Source organism: Pelodiscus sinensis, chromosome 2 (genome assembly GCF_049634645.1).
Source record: "Pelodiscus sinensis isolate JC-2024 chromosome 2, ASM4963464v1, whole genome shotgun sequence".
Lineage (NCBI taxonomy): Eukaryota > Metazoa > Chordata > Testudines > Trionychidae > Pelodiscus > Pelodiscus sinensis.
This window is the reverse complement of record NC_134712.1, coordinates 191,335,206-191,347,857: the sequence shown is the minus strand read 5'-3', so window position 1 is coordinate 191,347,857 and position 12,652 is coordinate 191,335,206. Positions and strand designations below refer to the sequence as shown.

The window sequence follows — 12,652 nt, the reverse complement described above, 5'->3', positions numbered from 1 at the left end:
GAATAGGATGACTGCAGGAAAGGTGGTTGGCTGACGTACCTTTGCTGTCTAGCACATACTGGAGGAGGAAGAGAAGAAGATGATGTATCTCTGAGGTCACAGTCTCCCTGAAAATGTCATCATAATATCACCCAACAACATATTTTGTATCCTGCCAAGGCTACACTGTGGCAAATTCTCCTTGAACAAGGATCATCCTCCTCTTCCTCACCCCCATTGTTTTTCATCTGCTTCCCTCCTCTCCCCTCCTCCTGTCTCTCTCAATTGTCCCTTCCTTCTCTGTCTCACACTTCTTCCCAAAGTTTGCTCTTCCCTGTCCCTTCCCTCCTGGCTCCTCCTCTTCCATGTGCCAGCAGTGTGGCCATGCTACTGGTGCTATCACATCACTGTCAGGTCTCCTCTCCTTCTGAGGGGTACTCTATTCTCTCCACATGTAATACAAGGACAGGCTGGAGGTGACTTGAAAGGGAATTATTTGTACTACAGAATGTTGATACTCCCAGGACCATTACAACCCTCTAGCTTGCCTGTCACACGGCTTGCAGCCACACAAGTGCTGCCAGTGGGAGCTAATATTTGCAGCATCACAGGTACAGCTCCTCCTCTAAGCATCAGTAAGTAAAGCCCTGCAAATCCATGGATATCTACTTTATATCCACAGATATCCACAACTGTGGATGTGGATGCATTTATCCATGGCTCATTTTTGCAAATATGGATGTGCATAAAACCCTGTGATCCAGCATTTCTCAAACTGTGGGTCCTGACCCCCTGGGGGTTGCAAGCAACTTAGAGGGGGATCGCAAGCAACTGAGAGGCTGGTTGCAGCAACGGAGAGGGGGGTCGCGATATCACAAGTTTGAGAACCCCTGCTGTAATCCTTGAAGTAACAGCTATGCCCTGGACATGGTGCACTCTGTGCTCCCCAAAACAGAATGCCTCATTTGTATGTACTGCACTATTACAGCTTGCACTGCTTTGTTTACACTAGTGCAGGCTGAAGTGGTGTTAATTTGATCCACAGATACTGAAGCAATTCAGAATGGCTTCCACCATAGGTATGAGGTGACCACAATAGGAAAAGCTCTAATCCCTTTCCTGGACAGTTGCAGAACAAAGCATACATGTTTTCATAGTGTAGCTACATGCATTGGATGGAAGTCAGTGGCTGTGCCTACCTAAGCATTTTACTTTCTCTTGCAGTACCGTAAAACCAACAGTGCAGTTCCAATGCTGGCAGCAATAGAAAAGCACTAGAACAGTCCAGCTACTGCATTTTAATCTTGATTTGGGTCAGAAGAAATCTAGATATCACACATGAGTGGTCAGTGAAGATAAGGCTGGGGGAGGTAAGCCTCCAGCTCCAGCCCCCAATCCCACCCCTTCAGCTGAGCCCCTCTCCACTCATGGGAGCCAAACCATCTCTCCGACCCTCACTATGGGGAGGGGAAGAGGGTGTCTGGGCGCACATGCCGCAGCCTCCCCGGCCTGGAGCACAGGGGAGGGAGGAGGATGTGTGGGTTCAGTCTTCCCAGCCCCCAAGCACAGGGAGGGAGAAGGGTGCATGTCTCTAACCTCCCTGACACTTGAGCATGGAGTGGGAGAAGAGTGGGTGGAGTGGCTCCAGCATCCCAGGTCAGGAGCACTGGGAGGGTGGGTGCTGGGGGCAGTAACACTCTGCCCCCAATACGCCTATAGCAGGTATTCTGGGGGGGACTGTGGGGGGGGACAGGTTGGCCATTTGGGAAAGCAGAGTCTTCTCCCGCTTATAATACTGGACGCTCATGATGTCACAATGATAAGATGCTAGTGGCCAGGCTATTCTAGCTCTCCCACCATCACTAGCACTCATGCAGCTGCCCTGGTGGTAGTATATGCTGGGAGAAGTTAAGAAAGAAAAACTTCTGTGAAGACAACTAGCCAGTTGAGATGGGGTCAGGAAAAGTGCTGAGAAGTGAGATGTCCTACATGATGCAGGACCCTTAAGAGGCCTACCTGACAATGAACTATTCAGAGCAGTAGCAGGTGAAGAAGACATGAGCTGTAACAATGCTACCATCTAACAGTGAGCTTTTCACAGAACAGTAGTGGCAGGAAAGGGAGAGACAAAGTTATTAGAAAGGCCATATTTCTCTGCACAAAGAATGCCAGAATTATATAATGGGGAATTCTATTCCAGGAAATGGTGACTCTGAAAATGATGTGGGTGCCATAGTGAATAATCATCTGAACATGAGCTCCCAGTGCTCTGCTGTTCACAGTTCGAGGAGGATGTTGGTAAAGAAGACCCACAAGAAAGGTTACACATTTAGAAAGCATGCCTTATAGTGACAGACCTAAGGAGCTCCATCTATTTAGAAAAGGTTAAGAGGTGATTTCATTACAGTCTATGAGTACCTATAAAAAACCAAATATTTAATAATGGCTCTTCAGTCTAGCAGAGAAAGGTGTAACACAGTCCAAAGGCTGGAAGCTGAGGCTAGACAAATTCAGATTAAAAATGAAGCATAAAATTTTAATGGTGAGAGTAATTAATCATTGGAACAATTTAGCAAAGTCACAATAGATTTTCCATCACTGAGCATTTTTAAATTGAGATTGGATGTGTTTCTAAAAGATCCACATTAGGGATTATTTTGGCCCATGTTACACGAGGACAACCTCGATGATCACAATGATCCCTTCCCAGTCCTGCCTCAGTGCAGGTCCCCTCCTGTCCTACATTTCTATTATTGTAGCCTTGGAATGTATGACTCAATTAACTAGTTTGATTTACAATCCACAAATTGAGTTTATGGACTTCAGTTAGAAAAGCTATTTTTATATTTCTAAATTAAGCACACTTGATAGAGGAGTTCACTAAGAAACACTCAACTGGGAGCTTCATAATATCATAGAAATACTGACTTCACCAGAGTTATGAAAGTAACATCAGCTGAAGATCTAGTCCAGTGTTTCAAGAAGTGACTCTCCTTATATTTTACAGATACCAATATAGTGGATGGAAATGTGGGCATATTTTGGCGGTCACCAATGCAGTTTAATACACATTTGTGTCAGGCCTTTATTTACTTTCTGAATATTTCAACAGAGAATTTGAATGAGGATAAGGTATGTAATACCACATTTACTGTTTTTGTTGTTGAATGAAAAAGTATAAAGCTTACCTATCACAGTTAAAGTGTTTTCTTTTGCAGCCATTCCTCTCTGTAACACTAAGTAGTATTGCTGCATTCGTAGTGACACTAATGTTTGCAACTGTTACTATAGTAACTGTCTCCCTAACCACAGGAGGCTAAATTTATTATTCTCGTTGTCTATTAAGCAATAAAGTAAAAAGATATGGGTGCTGTAATATAACTACACTCTTGGGAATAGAAGAAAAAAGAACAATCGAAGTGTTCTTCCAAACTATAATAACCAATATCCTATCACATTTTATTTTCTTATGACATTGAAACGTTATTCATTTTCTCTTCACAAAATGTAGATGAATAATGCCATGTACAGAATATAAAACATGATAGACAAAGTAACAACCACTTAATAAAAAGCAGTCTCTCATAACATTTTATCTCTGCTTTTATTTTAAATTGAAAAAAAATCACTTAAGGTGTTTTAGGACCTTAGAAGATAGACTGAAACAACAACTCACATAGGCCCAGATCCTGTAAGTGCTTGAACATATGCCTAACTTTATGCACAAGTAGTCTTGTTGAATTGAGTGAGAATGCTCCTGTGTATGAAGTTAAGTGTACTGTATATATGTTTGCAGGATCAAGTCAGACAATGCTCTTTTCAACTTCAATTTGTGGACTGAGAGTAAACTAATGATGCCTGATCTTAAAGAAAAGCTTGTATTTGAGAAGGAAAAATAAGTGCTTCAGCATAACTTAACTCCCAGAGAAATGTGCTCAGGAATGTTAAGAGTCCTTTGGAAAAAGGTAAGTTTTTAAGAAATAAACATTTCACTAAAGAGTTTACAACCTAAACAGTGCAGTAGAGAACCTTAAATATAGTTGAAAGGAAAACAAAAAATAGACCAAAGTAAATGCTTAAAAATTATCTTGTAATGATCTAACACAATGTTTACAACATACAGTAGATAAGAATTATTATAAAATATAAGCGTATACATCAAAGAAATAAATAACCCTAAATTACAACTGCATTTGCAAAAGGACTAAATTTTTAAGTTTATATGCAGCTCAGTTTCCAAAACCAACATTAGTTATTGTCCATATTTATTATTTATTGGTATTCTGTGTTGCATGGTACTGAATAACTAGGACACCATAATGATTTGTCTTAAAGGATGTCACCAGCCATCCTAATAGGACAATGTTAACTTGAATTAAAGTATCACATATTTGTCAGAACATGTACTACAGCCTATAGTTACAAGTATGACTTGTAATTACTAGACTTGAAAGAAGTTGGAATTCCCCTCCCCCCTTGTTTATTTTATGCATTTTGCAGCACTTTGTGCATAGTCAGTTTTACTTTACCCTGCTGTGCAATACTCTATTAGGCCCCGACCCTGTAAGTGTGGAATCCAAACAAGTAGACCCATGCCACTAAAGCAGCTATTCACCACTGTGGGGTTCCCCTGAACACCAGTGCTATCACCTTCAGCACACACATCAAGGAATTGAAAACTACACTTAAGTGATCACATCCTTAAATCCAACCTTTTAAATCGTGATTTTGTTATTATGGAACTGCCATTTGAGGCCTCTCATAGCCAAGGCTAAGTTGTGCAATTCAAGCTAGATTTCAACCACTTTGTTTTGTATGAAGGGTACAGCATGTCCTGCCCAAAATCACTATTTGGGCACAGAATAAATTTTCTGAGAATTCACAAGTAAATCAGTTAATTAGTTTGGAGTTAAAATAGGTTCACTAAGGTCCATTTGTAGGTTGGTTTGGTTTGGTATCTGGAATGAACTTAATGAGCAGACTCTTCAAACTTAAAATTGATTGACATTCCATGCACTGGCTACTTTTGAAATTTTATCTTTCAAACAAGTCATAGAAGAAATCCAAACATGTTAAGGGCTGAAAATATATAGTTAAAGCAAACAAACAACTTTAACTCTGCCCTGTAGCGACACCATAAGGGAGGAAAAAATCTAACATACCTTTAACTAGAGGTTGTTTATTTGGAATTCATAGTTACACTTTGTGTACTGTTATACTTCTGTTGGCAAAACTTTTGTTGGTCAGGGTTGTGAAAGAGCCACCCCTTGACTGACTTAAGTTTCACTGACAAAAGCACAGATGTGGACAGTGCTATGTCAGCAGGAGAGCATCTCTCACCAACATAGCTACTGCCACTCATTGAGGGTGGATTAATTATGCTGGCGGAAGAGCTCTTTCCTGCTTTCATAGAGCAGCTACACAGGAAACCTGACAGCAGCACAGATTAAGCAATTGCTTAGGGACCCAATGCAGCTGGGATGGGGGGATGGGGGGCGGGGATGAGGGCTCTAGCTAGGATGCAGGCTCTGGGGTAGGGCCAGAGATGAGGGGTTTGGGATGCAGGAGGGGTTCCAGGTTGAGGCCAAGGGGGTTCAAAGTACAGGACAGGGCTCAGGATTGGGGATGGGAATTGGGGGCAGGAAAGGGTGCAGGTGCTAGTTGGAGATGTGGACTCTGGGGTGGGGCTGAGGATGAGGGGTTTGGAGTGCAGGAGGGGGCTCTGGGCTGGGGAAGAGGGTTGTGATGCAGGCTCTAGAAGAGAGTTAGAGTTTGCAAGGGGGTTCTGATCTGGGGTAGGGATGAATGAGGGGGTTCAGGGAGGAGCTTATCTCAGAAGCAGCCAGCACGTTCTGCTCCTCAGTGTAGGGGCTAGCGGGCACCAGTCCTGCAGCTCCCATTGCCCATGTTTCCCAACCAGTAGGAGCTGCGGAGCCAGCGCTCAGGTTAGAGACAGTACAAAGAGCCTCTAGCTATCACTGCTGTGGGAGACGGACATGTTGACTGCTTCTGGGAGCCACATGGAACCATGGGCAAGTATGGAGCCTGCCTTAGCTGTGGTGACCACCAACCAGGCTTTTAGAAGCTTGGGTGGCGGTGCTGATCAGAAACACCATGGTCTCTTTTCAAGTGTACATTCCAGTAAAAAAAAAAAAAAAGTCTGGCAACCCTGCCTCTTTGAACTAAAGCAGCAGCATTAATCAAAATAACTGATGTTATTCCAACATAACAAAGAATACAGCTCCACAGAAAGCCATTATTTCAAAATAATGACGAGCTGGACATGGGCGGTGAGTTGTATTGGCTCGTGGTGCCCAGGCTCCACCAATATTTGGAGATGGAGCGGACCTCGTCCTCCCGCGCGCGTTCTCCCACCCCGGCCCCAGAGCGTCACCTGCCCATCCCTGCCGTGTGCAACCTCCATTGAGGTCCCCTGTGATGGGGGCCCGTCACCCCGCACTGGATCCCCTGTGGGAAGCACCCTGATGGGGCTGCGGGGAAACCCTTGCTGGCCATGCGCCGGGTGCTCCGGGGCCGCGGCTCAGCTGGCAGCCTCCGACACGGCAGCTGGGAGGAGCGCAGAGGAAACGGCCCCACGCTACAGAGGCAGGAGGGGCGGAGCTATCCTGGTGATGTCCGGGCAGCACCCCGCCTGGCACTGGAAGCAGCGGGCGAATTAAACGCCGCCCAGCCAGGGGAAAGGGAGGATGTGGAACGCCGAAGCGGGAGGGAGCTCGGGGAGATTCCCCCGAATGGCGTGTGGGGCCCCAGTTGGGGCAAGCAGGATCCAGGCTGTCATCTCCTTCCCTCTGCCCCCCCTTCCCCGTGAAATAACGGGAGGGAAAGGGCTGCTTGAGCGGCCGGAGGGACGGGCCCTGCGGAGCAAGCAGGACACGAACCCCTACCGAGGTGACTGGAGGGGGAGGAGAGAGGAAGTAGCCCACGGTAGGGCTGTGATTAAGGCCCGTGGGCTGGTGAGTTTAGGCAGGCAGCCCCGCCAGCCGGACTCGGACCACAACGCCCCCCTCACTCATGTCAAGGAGTGATGGAGGAAGACTCCAGCCAGAGCCAACCGATGAAGCCAGCAACAGAGAGACTGATCTGCAGGTAAAGGATACGCCCAGAACTAGAAACCTGGGACCCGGGGCACCGGGCCAACCTGGATGTGCGCAGTCACATCACCCTTGCTGGCTGCTGCTGCCATGTGCAGCATGCTCATACTGGTGGGAGGGGAGACACCCGGGCGAGACATAAAATCACGGCCTGGGATTTTAAAACTGCTGGGCACTGCATTGCGCCATGCAGCTGAATTGAGGGTTCAGAGTCCGGGGACGGAGCACAGACTCTGGCCCCGCAAACTGGAAGGTAGGGGAAGGCGAGGGCTGGGAGAGGAAGGGGCTTATGTGGAAGGGAAGGGGATAGGGGAAAGAAAGGGGAAGGCACCAAAGGGACAGGGTAGAGAAGGGACAAATGCCAGGGGGCCAAGTGCAGAAAATGAGGAAAAAGGCAGGAGGGGAGGTGTCAGTGGGAGGGGGACAGGGTGATGCTGGGAGGGGAAAGGGTAAGGGTGTTGGGGGCTGGAGGAGGAGGTGCTGGGAGAAGGCTTGAAAGAAGAGGTGGGCATGAGGAAGGCCAGGATGGAGCAAGTTGTGTGAGGGCACAGGGGCATGAGGGAAACGGGGGCAGAGGATGGTGAAGGGGTGGGCATCAGGGAAAAAGAGGGCAAAGGTGGCAGGGGCAGTGAGGGATGGGGGAGGCACCAGGAGAGTACAGAAGTAAGGGAAGGTGCAGGTGTCAGGGAATTCTGGGGGTGAAGCAGAAGGGGAGACATCTGCAGGGGAGGGACCACCACGAGAGGAGAGCGGCAGGGCAGGTTTGTAGAGGGAGGTGTTAGAAGAGGGGATAAGGAGGGGTAGCTCACATGATCAGAGTGGGGCTACTGGAGGAGTGGGCACAGGGGGGAGAGAAGGGCTGGTGGAGGGGGGCAGGTCGCAGGAGGGCTGAGGGCAGTGAGAAGGGCAGGAGTCAGGACAGTAGAGGAGGGTGAGGAGTTGTGGGGGCAGCAGGCACCAGGGGAGCTGATGGAACAAGGGAAGGAGACATGGCAGCAGAGAGAAAAGGTAAAGGTTTAAAAATATGTATTAATAACTTGGGTGCCACAGTGGCACATCCAAGCCACATGAACTCAGTACTGGTGTGAGGTCATTTTGCTCATGGAGAGAAACTCTTAGCCTATGTCTACACTGGTGGTTTCTTGTGCAAGAGTTCTTGCGCAAGAACACGTCCACAGTGCCATGTGCGAGCTGTGCTTTTGCACAAGAGCATTTATGGCAGTGTGGACGCTCTCTTGCCCAAGAAAGCTCCAATGGCCATTTTAGCCACAGGGGTTTCTTGTGCAAGAAATCCCTGCTGAGCATCCACACTCCCCTCTTGCGCAAGAGAGCTTACACCTGTTAGAAGAGAACGTAGCTCTTGTGCATGATGCTCTCTCTTACTATGCCATACTGTAAATTTCCTTGCGCAAGAGCAGGCGGGCAGTGTGGATGCTCTGTTGGTTCTTGCATAAGAACGGCTGTACTTGCACAAGAAGCCGCGAGTGTAGACATAACCTTAGAGGGAACACTTCCCTCAGTCTCTCTGCCCCTGAGTTAATGTCACACACATTGGGTTAATGCAACTGCAGGATAGTTGCATGAGGGGGGGTTGGTGGGGGCCAAACTAATCCCGATTGGTAGGAGGATGGTGGGAAAAGCCCTTCGAGAGGGGTGACATGACACCGTTTACTTCTGGTCATGTGTCCATCTTGCCCCAAGCGTGATACCTCCAGAGGGGTGGCTAACGAGGAGGGTTAAGGGGTGTGGCTAATGGAGGCCGGGGTGTGTGGCTAATGGGGCACCACCAAAAATTATACAAACCTGCTGCCCAGGGCCGGGTTAAGACTTTTAGAGGCACTAAGCACTGAAAAGATTATGGTGCCCCACCCCCTTATGTAATTCAAAATAAAAACAATACTATACCGTAAAATCTTTTTTTTTTTTGGTGCCCCTGCTAGAGGCTCTAAGCACTGAAAAGATTATGATGCCCCCCCTATGTAATTTAAAATAAAAACAATACTATACTGTCAAATCTCTTTTTTTTGTGCCTCTGCTTTGCTGGTGCCCTAAGCACATGCTTAGACTGTTTATTGGGTAATCCAGCCCTGCTGCCGCCCATGAGCTGGAGGACTTCTTACTATGGCTCCTGTAGCCCTCATTGTACGAGGAGTAAGGGAAGTCGAAGGAAGAGTTTTCTTCCTTTGCCTTCCTGCTGCGTAGACAGTGCCAAAAGCCAAAATAAGCTATTTCAAAGTTGTGTAGCTAAATTTGACTTTTGCCCTACTGTGTAGACGTGTCCTATGTGCTCACCATTCTTGTTTCCCCCCAAATCACTAAGCTCTGATGCCTAGAACATTCCCTGAAATTTAGGAATTGGTCAGATGCAGTGTTCAAAAAGAATAATGTTATAGACAGAAATGCTATCCAGTTGTGTGCAAGGCCTTGCAAATCTGACTAAGTATTAGTTTATATCATTGTAAGAGTTTATACGCTTATGCACTAGTCACTATTATGCAGCTATTGCATGGGGACCTAGAGTTAAGCTAATGGAGTGAAAGTGATGGGGAGCCTTAAGTAGTTCCATCCCTTAACATACTTGCCTTTCTTTTAAATTTAACTTGAACCATCCATTTCCTTGATTTGTGATACTAGTTTTGGTGATAATCCCAAGACTCCACCTCTGATGTTGTTTATTGTCAATTTACAGTTGTGTACTCAAGCTTTCTTTTAATATGGATTTTGTCTGGATCTGGAGTAGCCCTATCTACACGTATTGATTAAGGCTGTTTGAAGGGTTGGCAGCATGTACTGGATATAGCTGTTGTTATTGGAAAAGAAAACCATACAGTAGCATCCATACTTTAGAACCCCAGGACAGTGGTTTTCAGTCTTTTTTGCATTCGCCGACCCCTCAAACATGTCCAATGGAAGCGTTGCACCCCTTTGGAGATCTGAACTCTAGTCTGGGGATCTCCGGTTGCAAACCTCTGCGGCAGGGTCTGAAAGTTGGCTTTACTCTTGCCTCCTTTCTCCGGTGGGTGGAACTTTCAGTTACACGCCGCGTGTCACTTGTCAAGTGTGGCTCTGAGAGTGAGCTGAGAGTGGAGCGAGGCGGCGGACGTGTCCCGGGAGGGTAGGTCTGTCGCTGAAGTGGCCGGGAGGGTGCGAGCCCCGCTGTGGCGGCGGGCAGGGGCGCTGCGGGAGGTGGATTGTTTCCCTTTGTACTTTCGGCGGGGCAGCAGCAATCTTACCTCTCCACTCAGTCGGGCTGTGCTGGGGGGGTTGGGAGGCGGGACTGCAGAAAGCGGCCGATATTGCACACACCCTGCTTACGCCTGGAGCGGGGGGGCTGGGCTGAGCTGAGCGGCTGGCGATGCTCCCGGCTGGCTGGGCAAGTGCCCCCCATTGCGGGTCGGTGACTCCCTCCTTGGACTGCAGGGAGGGGGCGTGTGCTGTGAAGTGCGGGGCCGGGGGAGGAGGGGCGGCCCTCCCGCCTGTCCCGGGCTGCCGCTGCTCCCCGCCTCCCGGCTCCAGAGGGGCCGCCCGCGGCGCGGCCAGTCCCTCCCCCCGGGGAGCAGCCGGCGGCAGAGCGGGGAAGGGGAGGGTCTAGCGCTCGGCGCACCGAGCCGGGCACGGAGGGAGCTGCCGGACGGGCGGCTCCTGCCGGGTTCCGGGCCGAAGACGGCGGTGGCATGTCCGAGGGTGGCGGGCCCGGGGCGGGAGCGGCAGGAGGCGGCGGGGCCGGAGGGCTGCCGCAGGGCTCCCCAGCCGCGGGGGGGCTGGCTGGCTGCGGACCTGCCCGCGCCGCCGCCGAGAGCCCCGGGGGCGGCGGGGAGCCCGGCTCGGCCCGCGGCGCGGGGAAGAAGGCGCAGCTGCGCTCCGCTCCCCGGGTCAAGAAGCTGGAGAAGCTGGGTGTCTACTCCGCCTGCAAGGTACCGAGCCGGGCCGCGGGAGCCAGCCGCCACCCGGGCCCGCGGGGGTGGGGAGCTGGTCCTGGCGCTGACCCGGGGGCGGCCCCGGTCTCCGGCCCCTGCCGCCGGGGGAGCGCGGAAGCGGCTGCGCTCTGGTTGTTTGTCTTTGAAAGCAGGCGCGACCAGGGAGGCCCCTAAAATGGAGCTGGAGAACGGAGTGTGTAGGAGCCTCCCGGGCAGCCCTCGCCCTTCTGCCACCTCCTACGACACCCACCGGCAGCCCCCCTTCACCTGCCTGCTGCTCCTGGCACTGCACCCCCTGCACAACCCCGTCCTGCCACCCTTGGCCTCGACACCTTCCGCTCCGCCCTGCAACTCCTCAGCCCCGGTCACCTTCACCCCCTGCATCGCGATCGGAGCCCCCCCGCGTCCCCGCACCGCTGCCTGCCATCTCCTTCCCACTTCTCTCCCGCACAGACCTCTCCCTGCTACCTTCACTCCCCCCCTTGCCACCTTCCTGCAGCACCCCCCCCCTTCTGCCTTGTGCAATTCCCCACCCCTTGCAACAGCAATCCTGTGCACCGCCCTCTCTGCCCCTCTCACCCCCCTGGGAGCGCTGCCAGCCCCCCCCCCCGCCTTTACAGAGACCCCCCCGTGTCCTCTGTGTCTCGTGGGTTGGTGGTGTGACATTTGCGTTGACGATCAGACGGAGAGAACCCCTCCCGCTCTCCTGAACAGCAGGAAGAGGGAACTTGGCCGCGGGAGAGTAGGGGCGGGACACTGGAGAATATTGCCCGTTTCTGAAGAAATAGGGGCGGGTGGGGCTGGGGCTGTCTAAAGGTATGTGTGTGGAAGATGGTGCACGTGTCTGACGGGAAGGCGATTTAGGCCAGCAGCACACACTAGCCCCTGTCATGACTCTATTATTTGTTTGGTGAAATGCCGCTGCAGCTGCTTGCCTTGTAAACACAGGCTTTGGCAGCGGGACAAGCTCCAGTTCTGAACGCTGTTGCCTTGTTAGTTTAAGTCCCCACCCCGCCAATCGCCCCATGATTGCAAGGTGTGCTACTCGGGCACATCCCGCTGCTTGCGGTGGCCCCTGCACGGGGAAGACGGGTGCAGCAGGGCCAGGGTGGGTGTTGGGATCTGCAGCTGCACTCCTGGCCGCCGGGGCCCAGAGCTTGGCAGCAGCGCCTTTGTTTTGACAGGATGACAGCTGAAGGAGGCGGGGACTTGCCTTGTTGCTTCTGCGGCCTCTGGCTGACAAAAACATTGTATTACTGGATTATCAGTAATATGAGGAGGTCAGAGCCCAAGCAGCCAGTCAGTGTTCGAGGAGATTTCCCAGGGCTCACCCTAAAGTTTCTTTTCTGTCCTCTCCTTCTGTTCTGGAGAAAAGTGGCCAGGCTATGCACATTCATTCAATTAGGGGTTGAGGCTGGGTCTTGCTTTTATTAACCTTTTAAAAACACTTGTTACCCAGGAAGCAGTGATGGTTGTTTGGTAGTTTTAGCTGGGCTTCCAGTGGGGCGCTGTTGGCATCACAAAAGGCCCTGCTAGAATTGGCACTCTTCACTGCAGTCTTGGCAGAGAAGCAAAAGTGTGAGTGCAGCCTCTTAACTCTCAAAAGCTTATCTCTACTGGTTATGATTTAGGCATATTGAGGAA

At 50.4% G+C, this 12,652-nt stretch overlaps 1 protein-coding gene across 10 annotated transcripts in view; it reads left to right on the top strand.

The window, feature by feature from the left end:
* The window catches only part of KAT2B (lysine acetyltransferase 2B), a 73,738-nt gene that overhangs the window by 626 nt on the left and 60,460 nt on the right, over positions 1-12,652 (top strand). For 4 of the 10 annotated variants that reach the window (XM_075922070.1, XM_075922068.1, XM_075922075.1 and 1 more), the window contains exon 2: positions 2,987-3,111. In XM_075922070.1, coding sequence (XP_075778185.1) covers positions 2,987-3,111 — 125 coding nt within the window. The other 6 variants (XM_075922072.1, XM_025183129.2, XM_075922071.1 and 3 more) reach the window with 6 other exon arrangements.